Raw genomic sequence first — 22,439 nt, 5'->3', positions numbered from 1 at the left:
TCTTTCTGCTTTCCGTTCTTTGGTTAGAACTGGGTTTCCATCTGAGCTCTTGATATTCATACAAGTGGTTCTCTTTTCTCCAAAGGTCTCTTTAATTTTCCTGTAGGCAGTATCTATCTTACCTCTAGTGAGAAGCCTCTACATCCCTACATTTGTCCTCTAGCCATCCCTGTTCAGCAGTTTTGCACTTCCTGTCGATCTCATTTTTGAGACGTTTGTATTCCTTTTCGCCTGCTTCATTTACTGCATTTTTATATATTCTCCTTTCATTAATGAAATTCAATATCTCTTGTGTTACCCAAGGGTTTCTATTAGCCCTCGTCTTTTTACTTTCTTGATCCTCTGCTGCCTTCACTACTTCATCTCTCAAAGCTACCTATTATTGTTCTACTGTATTTCTTTTCTCCATTCTTGTCAATCGTCCACTAAAGCACTCCCTGAAGCTCTGTACAACCTTTGGTTCTCCCAGTTTATCCAGGTCACATTTCCTCAAATACCCACCTTTTTTCGGTTTCTTAAATTCTAATCTGCCTACTATGCCACAAAAACCTACTTCCAAAGTTCCCAGTAACTGACATGAAGTGAATCAGAATATTGTGATCGCTTCTCAGTTTTGGTTACTGATAACTTGATACCAGTGTCTGAGTTTAATTTGTACACCACAGCACTGAAGGTGATAATTATCTGATAAAGAAAACGTCAATATTACGGTCAACGCTGACTTTCTTTTAATTTAACATATATGGTCGTTGTGCACACAGCACTCCATGGAGTCCCCAATCAATAGAACACTGTATGTTGTCCTCGTCGGCGAGTGTTCATCAAAGACAAGGGTATCATCAGGAGTGACCCAAGGGAAATTAGAACAGACGTTTTCTCTACATACACAAGTCTGCGGTTGTTTGCTGATGATGCAGTGGCGTACGATAAAGGTTTCGAAGTTGGGTGACTGTACGAGGATACAAGTCGACTTAAACAAAATTTCTAGTTGCTGTGATGAATAGCAGCTAATTCTAAATGCAGAAAATGTAGGTTGCTGCGGTCGAGTAGCAAAAACGAAGACGTAATGTTCGGACGCAGCATTAGTAGAGTCTCTTTTAACAAAATCACGTCGTTTAAATACCTCGGCGTAACGCTGCAAAGAGATATGAAATGGAACTACCATGTGACGACTGTTGTAGGAAAGGCGAATGGTCGACTTCGGTTTATTGGGAGAATTTTAAGAAAGTGGGGTTCATCAATAAATCCATGAAAACTGCACCCAGTGAAATTTGCGTCCAACCAGAAATCTATGAAATCTGCGCCAAATAACTGCCCTCTTTTTGTTGCGCCTTACCTGCGCCTGGACCATCGTAATTAATCTAAACTACCTACTCCCGAGACACGGCAGAACTGCACCCCGGTACACTTCCTCTGCCACAATAGCCGACTTTCTGCACAGCCAGCCTTGCTAGTTAGTGTCGCTCGAGCTTTCGTAGAGTTGACATTGTGCGACTTGGGTAATTTTGTCAAAATAGCTCCGATATGGAAGCTTCAATGACCATTTGCGGAAGCTGTGTTACCACTGTGAAGGTTAGTCTTACATGGTGAAATGAACGAAAGAAGACGGGACTGTGATGTGGCGCTGTTCAACACAGAAAACAAACCACTGCCGAAGAATGGTTACGGCCAAGGATTGATCGGTACTTTTCTCACTGGACCGTCAATGTGGGGATCCAGATGACGCTTCGTAGGAAGTAAGGAAGACTTTGAACCAGCGAAAGAAATGGGCACGAGAGGAAGAGACTTCTATTTCCAAAGCATATTGAGAGCAGCTGCGTTGCCTGCATAATCGACAGTATGATTTTGTCATGAAACGCCAGAGCAGCAAGCAACGGTGAGAACTTTATACTATGACAGCAAAATCGCGGAGGTAATGAGATTCACAGTCAAGAGATGAAATTGATCTCAAATCAGAGTCACTAACTATGAATGATGACAGCAGTTTTCTGTTGAGCGACAACAAATTAGGAGAAAGTATTATCCTTCTTTGCGGAAGTGCAGGGAGAGAAGCTCTAAGAAGCAAAAAAGACTTCTTTGTTCAAATGGTTCAAATGGCTCTGAGCACTATGGGACTCAACTGCTGTGGTCATTAGTCCCCTAGAGCTTAGAACTACTTAAACCTAACTAACCTAAGGACATCACACACATCCACGCCCGAGGCAGGATTCGAACCTGCGACCGTAGCAGTCGTACGGTTCCGGACTGTGCGCCTAGAACCGCGAGACCACCGCGGCCGGCTGACTTTTTTGTGGATGGTACTATTCACGCAGACTTTAGGAGCACAGATAATGAGACAAAAATCTATCCTGTTGCCTTTGCGTTATTGCCGAACAAAAGAAGAGAGACCTACATCCGTCTTTTTCGAAATTTGATGGAAAATATTCGAGAATGGAGACCTGCAAACGTGATCTTAGATCTCGAATCAGCAGCGATTTCTGCGATTGATGTTGTACTAGTACATGGATGTTACGTCCACATGAAAAAGTCTCCCGGGAGAAAAGTGCAAGATCTAAAACTTGGTCATGAATCCAAACAAAACATTAGCGTGTGTGCTGTGCGGGCGTTTCTACGGACTGGATAGGTATATGATGTCTCGACTACTTCGTAGATGCATAGTTTGAAAAATGAAGAAAATCCTAAAAACCTTCGGAACTGCTACAAACTCAGCCATCTGACGATCAACGCTGTATGAAGGCTGGCTTCACAGAATTAACAACATGCTTGCTAGACCAAATCCTAAAATCAATGACATAATTAGGTTAATTAGATACGTGAAAAGAGAAACAAAAAATTCAGCGTGCGCGTTAATGAGAGCAGAACTGAGTATGGAAGGTAAACAAGAAACAAAAAAGTCTACATGAAAAGGGATGAAAGGTCGGAAGGCAGGGAAGAGGATGATGAGATACGGGCTTGCTTGAAAGCTATCTCCTATCTGCAAAAACATGACTAAGATGTACATAACCAGAAAAATGTACAAAATGTAAACAGCAACTGCATATAATAAAAAACACACAGTTTAACTGATAATTAAGGCAGCAGAACAAATAGCGGAGGAGCTCCTACGTGACAGGTGACTAGCACGTAGCTTGGAATTTCTTCCTTTATTTTCGGCTGCAAATTTTGAAATTGCCTCATCAGTATCGGTGTCCTTAGCTATCTCAATTCTATTGATTAACTGCTGAATTAGTCATGCTTGACTCATATAATTCGTAATTAGATTTCTGAAAAAGAAAAGAATTCTTACATAACGCTATTGAAACACACCAAATTTAGAAAAAAAATCTTAGCGCCAAAATAAAGTTGCGAGCAGTTTCGGAAAAAATCTTAGTCGCGAAATTTGACCAAGGATAGCGTCTTCAAGAAACTCATGGTAACTGTCAACATATTTTTGTGTAATCGTGAGAAGCTTCGTTTCGGAAGTTTTAATCAAATGACTAGCTTTTGCAACGTGTATCGATTGCTTGGAGAAAGCTGTCGATGCACTCTTGACGTTGACCTTCTCAGTTCGCAACTTTCTGTATGGTATGGCTTGAATATGCGAGCTCGGAAACCTCTAGGTAGCGTCCTTCAGCTCCTCTACCTGCTGGGAAAAAGGAATGGTGCCCCCCTTTCTCGACCCTTACTGGGCGCAAATTTCAGGGTGCGCAGTTTCGATGTCATCCTTTAATCCTACCAGGTACGGATCCCAGACTCCCGAGCAATACTAAAAAATAGGTCAGACCAGTGGCTTATATGTGCTACCCTTTACTGTAAATAATTCACAGGCATGCTGCTAGATACGTTACTGGTAGGTTCGAATGACACATAAGTGGCATGGAGATGCTTGGGAACTCAAATGCGAATCCTTGGAGGAAAGGCGACGTTCTTTTCGAGAAAGAGTATTGAGAAAATTTAGAGAACCAGCATCTGAAACTAACTGCCGAAAGATTTTACCATCGCCAACATACACTGCGCGTAAGAGCCACAAAGGTAAGGTACGAGAAATCAGGGATCATGCGGAACCATACAGCACTCTTTTTTCCGTCGCTGTATTTCCGGGAACAGGAAACAAAAGGACTAGTTGTGGTACAGGATAGCCTCCGGCACGCGCTGTACGATGGCTTGCGGAGTATCTATGTAGACGTAGAGGTAGATATAAAAAACGTTTTGCAATCTATACCCAGAGGGGTTAGGGAAGCGATAGAGCTAAGACGACGCTGAAGCGGGATCAGGTTCCTAGAACCCAATCCATCAGTTTGGATGATGATGATGATGACGATCCGACATGTACCCAAATAGTTTTGACGTGGATCTAAATACACCAGTTGACGACGGCGCAACAGTCGTAACGAGTTTGTAGCGAACAATAATATTTAGTTTTCTGGCGACAATCCTAGTGCAACAATGATTTTTCAACTTTTAACACATTCTTGTCAGCAACGTGAAGAAAGTTTGCATTGCCCACTTTGTTCCTTCGTTTCGGTGCGTAGTGATCCATTCAGTACTCCAAGTCGACTAGGCCCCTAAAGACGTCATCAGGATTGTCGAGACACGGCTGTATCATTCCCGTTGCTGCCTCTGTTCGGCAAGATTTTCGAACGAATGCCTTACTTTCGCTTCTTCCACTACGCCTGGGGTGTGATACGCCGGACGTCCAGCACCACAGCCTCCACTGCTTTTGAGTCCCGATTCTGCACAGAGAGACGGTCTGCAACGTCATTCGCCGTCATTCAGACTTCTTCGACAGTTCTCTGCACCACGTGGACACCGTGTTCACGTGATGGCGCCTTGAGTGCACTCACACCTAGTCAGCACCGATTGTTGCAGTGTTGTACCCCCTTCAAATGCAGAAAACGAATTGCCGCAAGACACTGCATTTCATCTACATTTACATGGATACTCTGCAAATCACATTTTAGTGCCTGCCAGAGGGTTCATCGAACCACCTTGACAATTCTCTATTATTCCAATTTCGTATAACGCGCGGAAAGGATGAACACTTATATCCTTCCGTACAAGCTCTGATTTCCCTTTTTTTATCGTGGTTATCGTTCCTACCTATGTAGGTCGGTGTCAACAAAATTTTTTCGCATTCGGAGGAGAAAGTTGGTGGTTGGAATTTCGTGAGAAAATTCCGTCGCAACGAAAAACGACTTTCTATTAATGATGTCCAGCCCAAATCCTGTATCATTTCTGTGACACACTCTCCCATATTTCGCGATAATACAAAACGTGCTGCCTTAGTATTAACTTTTTCGATGTCCTACGTCAGTTCTATCTGGTAAGGATCCCAGACCGCAATGCAATATGCTAAAAGAGGACGGACAAGCGTGCTGTAGGCAGTCCCCTTAGTGGGTCTGTTACATTTTCTAATGTCCTGCCGATAAAATGCAGTCTTTGGTTAGCCTTCCCCAAAACATTTTCTGTGTTTTTTCTAATTTAAGTTGTTCGTAATTTTAATACCTAGGTATTTAGTTGAATTTACGGCATTCAGAGTAGACAGATTTATCGCGTAACCGAAGTTGGAGTTCCTTTTAGCACTCATGTGGATGACCTCACACTTTTCGTTACATGGAGTCAACTGCCACTTTTCACACCATTCAGATATTTTTTTTTTCTAAATCGTTTTGCAGTTTGTTTTGATCTTCTGATGACTTTATTAGTCGATAAACAACAGCGTCATCTGCAAACAACCGAAGACGGCTGCTCAGATTGACTCCAAGATCGTTTATATAGATTCCGTCAATTACTACGAACTGTGACCTCTCTGAAAGAAAATCGCAAATCCAGTCACATAACTGAGACGACATTCCATAAGCACGCAATTTCAATACGAGCCGCTTGTGTGGCACAGTGTCAAAAGACTACCGGAAATCCAGGATTACGGAATCAAACTGAAATCCCTTAACAGCACTCAAACACTTCATGTGAATAAAGAGCTAGTTCTGTTTCACAGGAAAGATGTTTTCTAAACCTCTGTTGACTGTGTGTCAATAGACAGTTTTCTTAGAGGCCACACTTCAGTGTGGTGCATGGCACATACTCCGCCATTGACCTTTCGATCTGTAGCCATAGCCTCTTACCGTCTGTCCAACGGGGAGTGCATGACGACCTGTGTGGTAGTGACCACTTTCCGATCTTTCTGTCACTGCCACAGCGTCAATCTTCTGGGCGCCCTAGCAGATGGGCTCTGAATAAGGCTGACTGGGACTTGTTCTCCTCCACTGCAGCTATTGAGCCTCTCCCTAACGATGACATTGATGCAGTGGTTCAGTCAGTCACCACCGGCATCGCTACTGCCACTGAATACGCCATTCCCCGTTCTTCTGGGTCCCCTAGGCGGCGGACTGTGCCTTGGTGGTCGCGTGTGATCGCTGAAGCGATTAAAGATCGCCGGCGGGCGCTCCAGCATCACAAGCGCTATCCCTCCATAGACCACCTTATCGCCTTCAAACGGCTGCGTGCACGAACCTGTCTCCTTATCCGCCAAAGCAAGCGGGAGTGCTGGGAGCGGTATGTGTCCACCATTGGCCTCCATGTCACTCCATCTCAGGTCTGAGCTAAGATTCAACGCGTCTACGGCTATCGGACCCCTGTCAGCATCCCTGCGCTCTCACTGAATGAATGGAGCTGTTTGTACTGACTCTGACGTCATTGCAAACTGCTTGGCAGAGCATTTTGCAATGAGTTCCACTTCTGCGAATTACCCCCTGGCCTTCCGCTCCATTAAAGATCGGACGGAACGTCGGAGCCTTTCGTTTCACACCCACCATCCAGAATCATACAATGTTCCATTCAGTGAGTGGGAATTTCGCAGTGCCCTAGCCGCTTGCCCTGATACCACTCCTGGGCCAGAGAGCATCCACTGTCAGATGCTAAAACACCTTTCAGTGGACTGCCAGTGACGCCTCCTCGACCTTTACAACCGCATTTGGGTCGAGGGTGAGTTTCCGTCGGAATGGCGGGAAAGTCTTGTTGTCCCTCTTCTGAAACTGGGGAAGAACCCTTTAAGAGGTGGACAGCTTCCGTCCCATTAGCCTCACCAACGTTCTTTCCAAGTTGCTTGAACGGATGGTGAGCCGGCGCTTGAATTGGGTACTGGAGTCTCGGGGCCTTCTGGCTCCGTCTCAGGGTGGGTTCCGTAAGGGCCGCTCCGCCGCCGACAATCTGGTGAGACTGGAGTCGGCCATCCATACTGCCTTTGCCCGCCGTCAGCATCTGGTCGCTGTCTTTTTCGACAGGCGGAAGGCGTATGATACGACATGGCGTCATCACATCCTTTCTACGCTTCATGGACGGGGTCTTTGGGGCCCTCTGCCTCCGCTTCCCTGTATGCTGACGACTTCTGCCTTTACTACAGCTCTATTGGCATTGCAGCTGCTGAACGTCAGCTACACGGCGCAATCTGCAAGGCGCAGTCTTGAGCTGTAGCGCATGGTTTTCAGTTTTCGGCAGCCAAGACCTGCGTTATGCATTTCTGCCGGCGACGCACAGTTTACCCGGAGTCGCGGCTTTATCTTGACGGCGAGTTTCTTATAGTGGTGGAGTCACATAGGTTTTTGGGGGTGGTTTTTGATGACCGGTTGACTTGGCTGCCTCATATTCGGCAGCTTAAACAGGCGTGTTGGCGGCATCTAAATGCTCTGCGATGCCTGAGCCACACCAGGTGGGGCGCCGACCGATCTACTCTCCTACGGCTTTACCAGGCGTTAATCCAGTCCCGTCTGGTCTACGGGAGTCTGGCTTATGGCTCAGCATCCCCTTCTGCGTTGCGGGTGCTGGACCCAATCCTGCACAGCGGGATACGCCTTGCCACTGGTGCCTTCCGAACCAGCCCTGTGGACAGCATACTTGTGGAGGCTGGTGTCCCTCCACTGCGGTTACGACGCCAACAATTACTGGCTGCTTATGCTGCCCATGTTTTTAGCTTGCCCGGGCATCCAAATTATCGTGTCCTGTTCCCGCAGTCAGTCGTCCATCTGCCGGAAAGTCGGCCCCGGTAAGGTTGTCCGATCGCCGTACGCGTCAAAGAGCTTCTCTACGGGCTTGGGTATTTCCCTGTTCCACCTCCTTTCCGGGCACCTCTGCGTACACCCCCGTGGTGTGTGCGTCGCCCTTGCCTTCGGCTCGACTTGGCACAGGGCCCGAAGGACTCAGTCCCTCCGGAGGCCTTCCGACGCCGCTTTTATTCCATCCTGGCCACGTATCAGGGCTCTGGCGTTGTCTACACCGACGGTTCGATGGTTGCTGGTCGTGTCGATTATGCCCTAACTCTAGGGGACCATTCCGAACAACGTTCCTTGCCGGATGGCTGCAGCCTTTACACTGCTGAACTCGTCGCCATCTTTCGTGCCCTAGAGTATATCCGCTCCTGCTCAGATGAGTCCTTCGTTATCTGTAGCGATTCCCTGAGCGGTTTACGAGCTCTCGACCAGTGTTTCCCTCGTTTTCGTCTGGTGATGGCTATCCATGAGTCACTACATACTCTTGCCCGTTGCGGCCGCTCTGTGGTCTTTGTGTGGACCCCCGGTCATGTCGGTATCCCGGGAAATGAACATGTTGACCGCCTTGCCAAACAGGCCACCAGTGAACCCACTTTAGACATTGGCCTCCTGGAGACTGATTTGAGGGCAGTCTTACGCCGCAAAGTTATCTCGCTTTGGGATGCTGAATGGCGCGGTCTGGCAACCCCTAACAAACTCCGTGCCATCAAGGACACGACGACTGTGTGGAACTCCTCCTTGCGAGTCTCTCGCAAGGAATCGGTCGTCCTCAGCCGACTGCGCATTGGGCACACACGGATGACCCACGGCCACTTATTGCGCCGTGTAGACCCCCCTCTATGCCGCTGCGGCTTGGCGTTGACAGTGGTCCTCATTTTGTTGGCCTGTCCACTTTTATCTGTGCTCAGGCAGACGTTTGCGCTGCCTGACACGCTCTCTGCTCTTTTATTAGATGACTCTGCCATGGTGGACTTGGTTTTGCGTTTTATTCGGGCAGGGTTTTTTTATCATTTAATCTGATTGTTTTTTAGGGTTGATTCTGGCTTTTAGCCTCTGATTTTAAACTGAGTTTTAGTGTGTTCTTGGTGGTTGGCTTTTCCTCTTTTTTTTCTCTCCATGGTCGGCTAACCACCGTCACACTGTGTGTTTTAATTTGTTTTGTCTGGTCTCTGTCAGGGTATTTCTTGTCCTGTTTCGTCTGCTGTCTTTCCTGTTGTTCGTTTTTTATTCTCTTTGGTCGGTTTGTTTCTTCTTTGGAAAAAAGGGCCGATAACCATAGTAGTCTGGTCCCTTTAATCCCACAAACCAACCAACCTTCGAGGTAATTAGTAATGTTTGAACACAATATAAGTTCCAAAATCCTGCTGCATATCGACGTTAACGATATGGGTCAGTTATTTAGTGGATTACTCCTTCTACCTTTCTTGAATATTGGTGTGACCTGTGCAACTTTCTAGTCTTTGGGTATGGATCATTTGTCGAGCGAACGGTTGTATATGCATCATCATCATACTCGGAAAGGAACCTAACTGGTATACAGTATGGACCAGAAGATTTGCTTTTATTAAGGGATTTCAATTGCTTCACTACTCCGGGGATCTGTGCCACACTGTATTGCGTCTTGGCGGAACGTGCTATGATAGCGTGGTGCGTGCATTTCTATTTTTATCAGAGCTAATGATATATGCCTCAAGACAAACACTAAGTTAGTTACGTAACTGTATTTTTTTTTTTGGAGGTGATACGTAAACTCTACGAACTACCACTCGTGCGTGGTACAACGGGAAGTATGGTCTGACATGCACATCACGGTGGTTTGGAGAGGATGGGGGCCGTTTCAGGAGGAATAGTGAATATTTTACGAGGTTCTAGTATGGACTAATTCGAATAAAAAAATCCATTTTGTTACAGAGACAACTTTTCATTTTGCGTGTTCGTACTCAAGTTGTTGAGGAATTATTTATAGACAGTTATTTTTTTAACGTTGATTATGATTTGTTAAACAATTGTACTGCATTTTAAAGCATGCCATACGTATTAAAAAATGCTGAGTATGCCGATATCATGAAACTTCCTGGCAGATTAAAACTACTTGCCGGACCGAGACTCTAATTCGGAACCTTTGCCTTTCGTGGGCAAGTACTCTGTCAACTTAGCTGCCAAAGCACGACTGTCGACCCCTCCTCACAGCTTTACTTCCGCTGGTACCTCATCTCTTAGCTTCCAGAGTAGTCCATGTCCTGCTTCCGCCCCCCCCCCCTCCCTATGCCAGCTTCTTCTACTACTGGTCTCTGTCCATCTCCTCCACACCCCACTCTGTCGTCTCCTCCAGCTCCTCTCTCTCTGCTTATGTCCTCTTTCCACTTTCTCTATTCATCTCTCTGTGTACATTCCCTCCTCTTTCCTTTCTACGTCCATCTTCTCTTCTGTCCCTCTCCTTGCCCATATCATGCCTTCCTCTTTCTCATCTCCCCCCCCCCCCCCTCTCTATGATACAATTTTGTACGAACATTCAACGGCATATGTGGGCATCGTTCGCTAAATGAGCTGCAAATGGAATTAGTAGCAAAGAAGTTATAAATTTAAACTTCATGCACTATGCTGTAGTTTTTTAAGCATCGCGGTGCTTATGACACATCTCCTGATGTACGTGCCGTAAAGTGATACAGTTTTGCACATATATTCAGCGGTACCAGGAAACGCTGTCTGCAAAACGTAAAGCGCCATGTCTGATGAGACAGTTGTAATGCATGAAAAGGAAAATGTAGTAAGCGATGGGGGATGTCGCGGTAAACATTTTTGGAAAGGTTTGGATTTATGTGTAAAGTTTGTTAGAAGTCACTAAGCGCTCTCGCTATTTCATTGTCGTGAGCTACGGTCATTGTTCACCCCACCAACACCAGTTTGCTCTGATTTTCGCGAAATATAGCCTATACGGTGTCCCATGCTACGCTGAAGTAAGACCATACAAACTACCCTAGTACTTTTGAGCAGCAGCATGTTCAAACAGCCAGAGAGACAGATGGACGGACAGACAAAGACAAGATAGTTGCAGATAAAACTGTAAACCACGATATTTTTTTTTCCTTGTGCGATTTTGATGTAATAAAGCTATGTTTCTTCAAGGTACACCGAAGTTACCACAGAAAAAGCCCACTAAAATCGATCTAGTATTGGCGGAAATTAGAAAACGGCAGTTTAACAGTTATATTATTGGTACAGATTCCTCCTTACACACACTGTATGTAGATGAAGAAACAATAACAACGACTGGTTCCTGCTGACAAATAAGCTTAATGCTCACAAGCAAAGCTACCAAAGCAGTTGCGGCAGTCGGCTGTGGCAGAAGGGCGCTGCGGGCCGTTGACCGGTGGACCTCTGGCGGTTTGACGCACGGCGCATCTAAAATTCAAGGGCCGCTGCGTGAGGTTGTCGCGCGCCGGTGCACTCGATACGGCGGCAGCGGCGGGCAGGGCCCGCAGGCGGCGCCTGCCCGCACTGCGACTGCGGCGGCTGCATATTTCAGGAGGGCGGCGCGGGTCCGCAGCGGGCGCCCGCGGGCGCTGCCGGGCCAACGCGCAGTGCCGACTGAGTGGCTGCCTCCGCCCGCGGCCGGCCCGGCTCCCTTAATGGAACTGCACCGCCGCCAACTCTCGCAGCACGTCGATACCCCCACGTCTCGCTTTCATCTTCCTGGTCCCTATCTGCCCAGCGTCGAGTATTCCTGTCTCCCTGTCCGATCACACTAAAAGTGGCACGCCTCAGAACTTGGGCCACGTGATTTCGGCATAACTACGTTTGAATGGTCCGAGTCCGTGATTATAAGCTGCAACTGGAATTCAGCAGACATTTCGCTCGGCAATGAAGACAGATTTTCAAAATACCGTGATTAACACACTACTGGCCATTACAATTGCTACACCAAGAAGAAATGCAGATGACAAACGGGTATTCATTGGACAAATATATTATACTGGAACTGACACGTGATTACCTTTTCACGCAAGTTGGGTGCACAGATCCTGAGAAATCAGTAGCCAGAACAACTACCTCTGGCCGTAATAACGGCCTTGATACGCCTTGGCATTGAGTCAGAAACAACTAGAATGGTGTTTACAGGCACAGCTGCCCATGCAGCTTCAACACGATACCACAGTTCATCAAGAGTAGTGACTGGCGTATTGTGACGAGCCAGTTCCTCGGCCACCATTGACCAGATGTTTTCAATTGGTGAGAGATCTGGAGAATCTGCTGGCCAGCGCAGCAGTCGAACACTTTCTGTATCCAGAAAGGCCCGTACAGGACCTGCAACATGCGGTCGTGCATTATCCTGCTGAAATTTAGGGTTTCGCAGGCAGGGATCGAATGAAGGGTAGAGCTACGGGTCGTAACACATCTGAAATGTAACGTCCACTGTTCAAAGTGCTGTCAATGCGAACAAGAGGTGACCGAGACGTGTAACCAATGGCACCACATACCATCACGCCGGCTGGTACGCCAGTATGGCGATGATGAATACATGCTTACAATGTGCGTTCACCATGATGTCGCCAAACACGGATGCCACCATCATGCAGCCGTAAACAGAACCTGGATTCAGCCGAAATAATGACGTTTTGCCATTCGTGCACCCAGGTTCGTCGTTGAGTACACCATCGGAGGCGCTCCTGTCTGTGATGCAGCGTCATGGGCAACCGCAGCCACGGTCTCCGAGCTGATAGACCATGCTGCCGCAAAACGTCATCGAACTGTTCGTGCAGATGGTTGTCTCGCAAACATCCCCATCTGTTGACTTAGTGATTCGAGACGTGGCTGCTAGATCCGTTACAGCCATGCGGATAAGATGCCTGTCATCTCGACTGCTATTGATAAGAGGCCGTTGGGATTCAACACGGCGTTCCGTATTACCCTCCTGAACCCACCGATTCCATATTCTACTAACAGTCATTGGATCTCGACCAACGCGAGCAGCGATTTCGCGATACGATAAACCGCAATCATGAAAGGCTACAATCCGACCTTTATCAAAGTCGGAAACGTGATGGTAGGCATTTCTCCTCCTTACACGAAGCAAAGGAGAAATCGGTTGGAAACTTTCCTGATGTCAGCACGTTGAATGTGTCTCCACTGGCGCCAACCTTGTGTGAATTTTCTGAAAAGCTGATCATTTGCATATAACAGCATCATCTTCCTGTCGGTTAAATTTCGTGTTTATAGTATTTCATCTTCGTGGTGTAGCAATTTTAATCTCTTGTAGCGTAGATCGTCTCTCAAAACAACATGGTGACCAGGGGATTCTATCGAACAGGAAACAAAAAGTAAAAGATATGTAGAAATAAACACATAGAAATTAAAAATAAAGACCTAACCATGTTTCATAAAATCGAAACAATGTAGTTTGTAAGTATTCGTACATTATGTTTACTCCCATTTCCTCGGTAATTTCTTACGAAACGTTGCTTTTTCCAGTTCTATACGTATAATGTTCAATTCCAAGGTCATGCAGCTCTGGATATCCACTTATACATACAACAAAAATTTTCTCGTCTAACGCCATTTTGGTATACAAACTTTCGCTTCGCACGTCGCAAGAGGTACGATTCGAATGCTGTGCAGTATCGCTAGACTTGTTAAACCGCGCTATGAACAACGGAACTACGCAACGCCGCTCGGCGGGAAATAGTCGGCCAGTTGGTTAACTTTGCCTTACAGAGCTGTGCCACGTAGTTCCGCTACAGCGCAGTGCATTCTCTTCTACGATTTCATACAGAATGTATATGAAAGTAATATCTGTTCCCGAAAGAAGAGATGCCATTAAAACAGGCGTTGATATACATCATTGGAGACATGTTGAAAATGTGTGCCCCAACCGGAAATCGAACAGGGATCTCCTGCTTACATGGCAGACGCTCTATCCATATGAACCACCGAGGGCACAGAGGATAGTGCCCCTGCAGAGGCGTATCCCTTGAACGATCCCCGTGAGACGCACATTACCAACATGTCCACACCACTACATTCGTGGTGCGCCATCACATACATTACTCGTGGCAGATTAATCTACCAAGTCCCGTACGAGTTGGGGCATAGCGTGTGCGTTCGCACAAGAACGTCAATGGCCGGGTAGCCATATTTTAACTATAGATATATGAAAGCTGCATCTGTTCCCTTACAGAGAAGCTGCACGGTCACCAATGGTATCTGTTCTTTCGGGAACAGATACTACTTACATATATGTAGTGAAAATATGGTTATCCGGCCATTGACCTTGTGCGAATGCACACGCTATGCCCCAACTCGTACGGGACTTAGTAGATTAATCTGCCACGAGTGATGAGTGTGATGGGCGAACATCTCTTAGGCGCACTACGAATGTAGTGGTGTGGATATCTTGGGAATGTGGGTCTCACGGGGAGCATGCAACGGATAAGTCCTTGCAAGCGCACTATCGCCTGTGCCCTCAGTGGCTCAGATGGATAGAGCGTCCGCCATGTAAGCAGGAGATCCCTGTTCGAGATCCGGTTGGGGCACACATTTTCAACATGTCCCCAATGATGTTTATCAACGCCTGTTTGCAGCTAGAGTATCGATTTATTATTATGTCATACAGAATGTTCAACAATAACGTTAAACACCTTCAAGAGATTGTATAAGGGACTTAGATCAAGTTTTACTCAGGAACCCATGTTCGGAAACGGTTAATTTCCCTTCGCGCACTAAATGTTCTTACGCAGTTCGCCTTTTATGGTAGGCTACTCACATTCATGAATGATATGATGACGCGGTATCAGGTGACTTCCTGTTTCCATCTACCTTGTTTTGTTTCCTGGCCATGTGTCAGTTGACACCATGGTGCCTAGCGCTACAGTAACAATATCCCTTAGTACAAGTTCGCCGGAAACTCTGCTGTTAATCTACAGTGAAGCTCGCCGTAATGGAAGACAAGTCCAATGTCTGCATCACGAGTACTTCACATATCGTGTGACTCAACCTCATCCCATATTTTCCATAGTAGAACAGTGGCCGCGGATATGTGGGAAATTCACCGACGCAGGAAACTGGTGCTGCAAGAAGACGGCGCACTGTCGTATTGGAAGAGGCAGTGCTTCATTAAGTTGAAGAGTACTCCAGCCATTGCAAGTGACTAGCAGGTGTTTCACTCGTCTGTCTGGCGTGTTCTGCACGAACAGCAGCTTCACCCATATCACTCTCACAAGAGTGATGCGCCATGATCCCGGCGCATTTTGTGCCACGTATCAATTCCTGTACTTGTTTTTTTACACCATTTTGTGGATTATCCTCAGTTTTGAAGCCGAATGTTTTCACTGACGAAGCACGTTTGAACAGGGAACGCGTTTTGAACGCTTGAAATAGCCACATTTGGCATCAACAGAGCCCCAGATTCACGTGTACAAGACGATTTCAGCACACCTTCGGCATCAGTATGTGGGCAGGTATCGGCGATGGCCGTGTCACTTGCTGCACATTCTTGCTCCTCGCGTAACGGGTGTCAGGTGCTCGATATTCCCGCGACAAGTGCTGGCAAAGCTTTTGGAAGACGTGCCATTGCACATTCGGCACTAATTGTGATTCCAGCACGACGGTGAGACAGTACATTTTGCAGCTCACGTCCGAAACCATCTGAACGTAGTCTACGCGGAGAACCACATTCTTAGCCACAAAGATTCCCAAGTTTATCCCATTTGGACTTTCTCTTGTGAGGCCACATGAAACAGTCTTTTTTACAAGACTTCTGTCCAGTCGGAGGAAGATCTGGTTGCAGGGATTACGGCTGTGGCACAAGTGATTCGCCTTACACCACGCATGTTGGATATAGTTTATGCGAACTTACTGCGCAGATACGGTGTGTGCCCAAACTTGGCGGTCGTCATAGCGAACAGCTGCTGTAATATCACAGTAAACAGAGGTGAGCCAGGCATGGCTTACTACGTAAAACTGAATCTACTAAATCCCCGCCACAATCTATAGAAATACGTAGCATGAACTGTGAAACACCCTGTGTAAACAATATTTGGTAGTGTACCACCCCGCCGCTCTGCTGATGTGACGTTCTGCTCAGTGCGGTCTTACTCTTAGAGTACTAGAGACTAATATCCTCTATTACGATAACAGACGGTAATGGCCTGACAGTAATAATAACTTTTAAACGTGTGTCAAATGAGCAGTGTTCCGCTGCCCTGGGGTTGCCATTATTGTTATAGCCGGCCGTACGTTTTCATTACTGGTGGGAAAAGTAGCACATTCATTCGGCCTGACCTCTACGCAATGCGGCTATCCACGCGACCGCATGCCGTGTAGCCTGGCCGCGCTGCGCTGTCACGTGGACTTTGTCCGCCGCTGACGCTACACATCCGTCGCCCCCCACACGGCTCTCAGCGCACACCGCTGCCCAGCTGCCGGGCGCCGCCGCGGAAGCCGCGCTGACTACTGTTTTCATCTGCAGTTTCTCTCTCTGGCGCAGTAGGGCTCGCCCTGGCCACCTGCCTTCTTTGTCGAGGTTCACGTCGAGGCTGAATATCGGACATAACGACAACACAAGGTCGTTTGTAATATAACCTGTCAATGTAGTTCGCTTTCTGAACGTTGTTGTTGTGGTCTTCAGTCGGGAGAGTGGTTTGATGCAGCTCTCCGTGCTACTCTGTCCTGTGCAAGCTTCATCTCCCAGTACCTACTGCAACATAAATCCTTCTCAATCTGCTTAGTGTATTCATCTCTTGGTCTCCCTCTACGATTTTCACTCTCCACATAGCCCTCCATTACTAAACTAGTGATCCCTTGATGCCTCAGAATATGCCCTACCAACCGATCCCTTCTTCTAGTCAAGTTGTACCACAAACTTCGCTCCTCCCCAATCCTCTGCAATACCTCCTCATTAGTTATGTGATCTACCCATCTAATCTTCAGGATTCTTCTATACTACCACATTTCGAAAGCTTCTATTCTCTTTTCGTCTAAACTAATTATCGTCCACGTTTCACTTCCATACATGGCTACACTCCATACAAATACTTTCAGAAATGACTTCCTGACACTTAAATCTATTCTCGATGTTAACAAATTTCTCTTCTTCAGAAAAGCTTTCCTTGCCATTGCTAGTCTACATTTTATATCTTCTCTACTTCGACCATCATCAGTTACTTTGCTCCCCAAATAGCAAAACTCCTTTACTACTTTAAGTGTCTCATTTCCTAATCTAATTCCCTCAGCATCACCCGACTTAATTCGACTACATTCCATCATCCTCGTTTTGCTTTTGTTGATGTTCATCTTATATCCTCCATTCAAGACACTGTTCATTTCGTTCAGCTGCTCTTCCAGCTCCTTTGCTGTCTCTGACAGAATTACATTGTCATCGGCGAACCTCAAAGTTTTTATTTCTTCTTCATGGATTTTAATACCTACTCCGAATTTTTGTTTTGTTTCCTGAGTACGAATATTTATTTTATAATGCAACGTCAGCTCTATCGTATAGCGAATGTACACTGCAATGAATACTTGTGCAAGCAAGATTATCACAGACTGACAATTTCGTCTTGGCGCTTGTGTATATCCGCACCTGGAATTTACGCAGGTGAAAGGAAGTTTAAAATCCCGACGACTGCGCGGACATTAGAGACAGAGCATAATAATTCGGATTAGTATAGGATGGGAAAAGAAATCGGCCGTTCCCTTTCAAATGAACCGTCCCGGACCGATTTAGCGAAGTTGCGGAAACTCTAAATCTGGATGACCGTGCGGGGAATTAAACCGTCGTCCTCTCGAATGCAAGTCCACTGTGCCAAACTCAAAGTTTCAAGTGCTGGGTTGGTGCTCCAGTATGTAGCGTTTTCATTTTGCACGTTGGTATTCCGGTTGCTATGAGATTATTTATCCATTTTCATCTCTTATTTATACTTCACTGTTGCTACTGGAATTTACTTGTCATTTTGTCATTTGGAGATAGTGGGTGGAACTGTCGACGTTAGAAAATGAAGTGCCAAGTGCAGAAATCAGAAAAAATCAGAACAAGTCAGACATATCTTCTTTTGAGTTCAGTAGAAAGATGACAGCAGTGAAAGCAGCCAGAAACATTTTCGGCATGTATGGGGATAATGGAGATCATGTCACTGGGCAGAGCACGTCACGAAAATGGTTTTCTCGTTTTAAGGAGGATCATTTTTACATCATTGATTATCTACGGAAAACCTCCGGGGTCCCTGGAGATGATTTAAACGCATTAATCCACAGTGATCCACTTCAGTGTATTCAGGGACTGTAAATGTGATGAACTGTGATCATTTCACCATCGTGTGCCATTTGCATGCAGTGGGGAAGATTCAAAACTCGGGTGTATGGGTACCGCATTCTCTAAGCCAAAATCACGAAATTCAGCCGGCGGCTGTGTGCGCACATCTGCTTGTTCCTAATCAATTTACAACAATCAATTTACAACAACTACCCACATCGTTACTAGTAACGAAAAATGATGTCTCTATGTTAGCATGAGAAAAAGAAAGGAACAATTGAGATCAAAGGAACAGCTCTCCGTACGACGACCTTCACGCATCCATAAAATACCATGTTATGCATCTGATCGAACAGTGACGGTGTAACGCACTATGAGCTGCTTCCTCGGAGTGTCACTATCACTGCTGGAATTTATTGTCAACAGAGACGCCTTGCAGACGTTATCCAAGAACAATGACCAGGAAGACTGCGTGAAGTTATGCTACACCATAACGCCGCTCGCATTCTGCAAGATTGGCGAAAAACACTATACAGGAGTTAGCCTGGGAACTAATTCCGCAACCAACTTAAAACACCTGATCTTGGGCCTTCTGGTGAAGGAAAGAGGGCGTTGAGGATAAAAAGAATCTGGGCGAAAATCTTGTAATTACAAAGAACCCAGGAGTTTGCTTCCTATAATTTCCTGAAGGTCAAATTATTCGGAAAAATCAGAGCAATTGTACTTGATGGTAAGTAGCTATTAATAGGGGACCAGCTTCAAAAACGTTTTACAACCAGCATGGACACTGGTACTGAAGACAGGCTTATTCATTTTTAGGTTCTGCATTAGTAGTCCCTCGTAAAATGTTGGATTTGTAATTGCTATTCGATACTTATTTGGGAATTTATCTACGTATTTGTCCTTTCCGGATTATTTTCAACAGACAAACTCAGAAGTAAAATGAGAAGTTCAAGGCCAAGTAATATGTGTTTATTTGCATCATTATAAAGGTACGAATACTGATTTGAAACGTAGCCTACTGACTGAATCGTGTGGTACATCTTTACTTTGCGTTTACAGTCTGTAAGTTCACACTATCTGCTATCCGTATTAAATGCTGTTATCCGTATTAAAGGTGGATATACCGGCTATTAGCTAAGTGTGTAACTTGTCCTTTTAATTTTGTTTCAAAATGCTACTGAAAACGATTGTACCGTACCCTTATCTGAAGAGTATACGTATTATAAAGATGTGCTTAATCCTGTTAGTAAAGTAATAGAGTAATTTAAAAATTTTCATACAACCCAAAGAAGCGCTTCCATGCCACGTCGTGTCACTGCTGTTATCCGTACTAAATGTGGGTATATCGGCTATTAGGTGCGTGGTCATAATGTTCTGGCTGATCATTGTATATCCGAATGTGTGTGCAATGTTAAATCAGATACTAACACAAAACCAATTACAAAGTAGTTTAACGTAATATACATCTATCCCATAGATGACAGTGCGGCCTGGAGCCTCACTGAATGCCGTAGACTTGTTTTTAGTTATGAGTCCTGCTTCGATCGGAGCCCCGACGGCCAACGAAGGCGTGCATGGAGACGCCCCAGACAGCAGTGCGATACGAACCTGACTGTTGCCCGACAGTCAGATAGTCTTCGGTGCCATTTCTTCTTATAGCGGGACCCCTTCGTTAGTCACCCGTCGACGATATTCTATGCTCCGTTTTGGTGCGCCTCACAGCAACCCATCCTGGGCTTACATTTCAGCAAGATAATGGCCGCCCGCTCACAGCGAGAGTTTCTGCTGCTTGTCTTTGTGCTCGCCATACCCTGCCTTGGGCAGCAAGGTTACCGTGTCTGTCAGCAACTGAGAACTTTCGGAACATTATAAGAAGGGCCCTCCAACCAGCTCGGGATTTTGGCACTCTAACGCGCCAGTTGGGCAGAATCTGACACGATATCCCTCAGGAAGAAATCGAACACGGCAACCCTATCAATCAATGTACAGCCGAATAACTTCTTGTATAAGGGCCAGAGCTGGACCAAAGCGTTAGTGACTAGCTCAATTTATGAAGCTCTTTCTCTTGAATAAGTCATTCAGTTTTTTCTGAAATTGTGATTATTTCTTTGTCGGTAAATGTACGCGACATTTACCAATATCTACAGATTCCCTTTATTTTCCTTGGCGTATTTTATTTCAGTACTTTCACACCAGTCAAATTTAATTTACGTCTGCTTACGAAACTGCCTCCCCCTACGTTAGGGTTAAGTGATGAGGCTACGTTGAAAAGTTAAGCGCTACAGAGCGGGAATATGGAGAACACTACTGCCACATACCACATACCACATTCGACACGAGAGACTACAAAAGCTTAATGTGTTTTGCGTCGTTTCCCTAGAAAATATTTACGGCCCATTCTTCTTTGGTTACAGGAATCGCGTAGCTCGATAAACTGGGAATCTGACTTGCTCAGCATTTGTGACAAGACGCAAAAAAATTTCATCGTTGAACATAATAGAACACCAGCACATGGTGCCTGCGTGTAAGAGAATTTCTTAACATTGATCTACCTCAACGATGGGTCGGCTGTAAGGGGCGTTGGGTCTCACATTATACCGTTCACCTCGAAGATCACGCCATCTCAAGGTACGTGAATTTTTTGTGGGGGTTTTTGAAAGACTCCATCTGAGTGCTTCCACTTCCAACAACTCTGGGTGTACCGCAGTGCCTCATAGCTACGGCAGTGAATCCAGTAACTACAGACATTCTCACTAAACTACAGGATGAGTCTGAGTATTGACCGGATGTTCGTCGTGAGTCTGGTGGATAGCACATTAGCATTTGTCGAAGGCAGAATAAAAATACTCTGATCCTAAACGCAATCGTAAAAAGTGTCCCAAGATTGTATGTCCACGCATCAGATGCTCCTTTTGAAAATAACTTTCATTACTCGTACGCTTAAATTAAAATACACCCACAGTTTCTGTCTTCATTCATAGAGAAGCTATTCGTATAGTCCTCCGAAATCTGATAAATCTCTTTGTAACACCCTGTACACCCGGTCACACACAAATTCAGTTCACTACATCGTACATTCCGCTAAAAGGTACAATAATATCATCTAATGAAAACTTTTGCAAATTTATTCACATCGAATTCTTCCTAGAAGTGCAATTCTTGCAGCATAGCAAGACAACCTCCGTAAAGCTTGCAGCATGTGGAGAGAAGTAACAAGTTGAAATTTATACAATGCTTTTTAACTTGATACATGGTGCCAGTCTTTCGTTATCTACGTTGTACCTTCGTTGAAAATAAAAACATAGATTTATTTTGCTTTAGTACATTACGTTTTCCACGACTCGTTTGTATGAAAAATAATTCCATAACTGGTGGTACCAATGTAGGTACCGATTGGTATCCTGTACTGGATAAGACGCTGGAATCGCATTTCGCAGAATGTTTCAGATCCCCGGCTCGTCTACCATATTTAGGTCTTTCGTCCGTAACCTTCCCACATTGCTCAAGGCAAAAAATTGCCGTGTGCTGCTTTCGAAATGACACAGTCAGTTTCCTTCCCTATGTGTAACCAGCAGTGAAATGAAAATGAGGAAGATGGAAAAAAGTAGGTAAGTTTTACAATCTCAAAAGTAATCGCCATAACTGTACATATATTTATCCCACTCTTAGAGAAGACAGTAAATGCCTTCACGAAGACATGTTTGCCGTTGCCCCTGGAATCAGATTTGTACCCAGGCATCACCCTCCTCGTTTCATACAATTCGACGGTGACAAATATCTTCCTCCACGGCTCCAAAAATAGGGAAATCGCATGGGGACAAATTTTGAAGCGTAGTTGAAATTATCGCACTTGCCCACCAAAATTCCCGCCTACGTGTTGCTAAGGTTATTTCGAGTACGCTGCAGAAGATTCGCTGGGAAGCCCTTACACAACTTCCATGCAGTTCCGATCTCTTCCGATGCGACTTGTATATTTTAGGAGTCCTGAAGAAAGACAGTAATAGTTCCGTAGTCAGCCGAAAACATTTTTCCACGAAGGCGTTGACCGTCTTGTCTGACAGTGGCATACATGTACTCGTACTAACAGTTACATTTCAAATAAGGAACTAGAACACAAATTTCGCGGGACTATGTTCATCCAGTGTTTCATACTGAACCCACTTACG

General features: G+C 45.6%; 2 protein-coding genes across 7 annotated transcripts in view; both read right to left on the bottom strand.

Annotated features, from left to right (window-relative positions):
* Positions 1-22,439, bottom strand: part of LOC126355206 (rho-related BTB domain-containing protein 1) — a 1,271,465-nt gene that overhangs the window by 1,152,705 nt on the left and 96,321 nt on the right. The gene's annotated exons all lie outside the window — the stretch shown is intronic.
* Positions 11,547-22,439, bottom strand: part of LOC126355534 (translation initiation factor IF-2-like) — a 179,067-nt gene continuing 168,174 nt past the window's right edge. Inside the window, exon 3 of the mRNA XM_050005880.1 lies at positions 11,547-11,728. Coding sequence (XP_049861837.1) covers positions 11,547-11,728 — 182 coding nt within the window. The remainder of the gene's footprint in view (positions 11,729-22,439) is intronic.

Source organism: Schistocerca gregaria, chromosome 3, assembly GCF_023897955.1.
Source record: "Schistocerca gregaria isolate iqSchGreg1 chromosome 3, iqSchGreg1.2, whole genome shotgun sequence".
NCBI lineage: Eukaryota > Metazoa > Arthropoda > Insecta > Orthoptera > Acrididae > Schistocerca > Schistocerca gregaria.
Note: the sequence above shows the minus strand (reverse complement) of the source record. Positions and strands in the feature narration are given on the sequence as shown.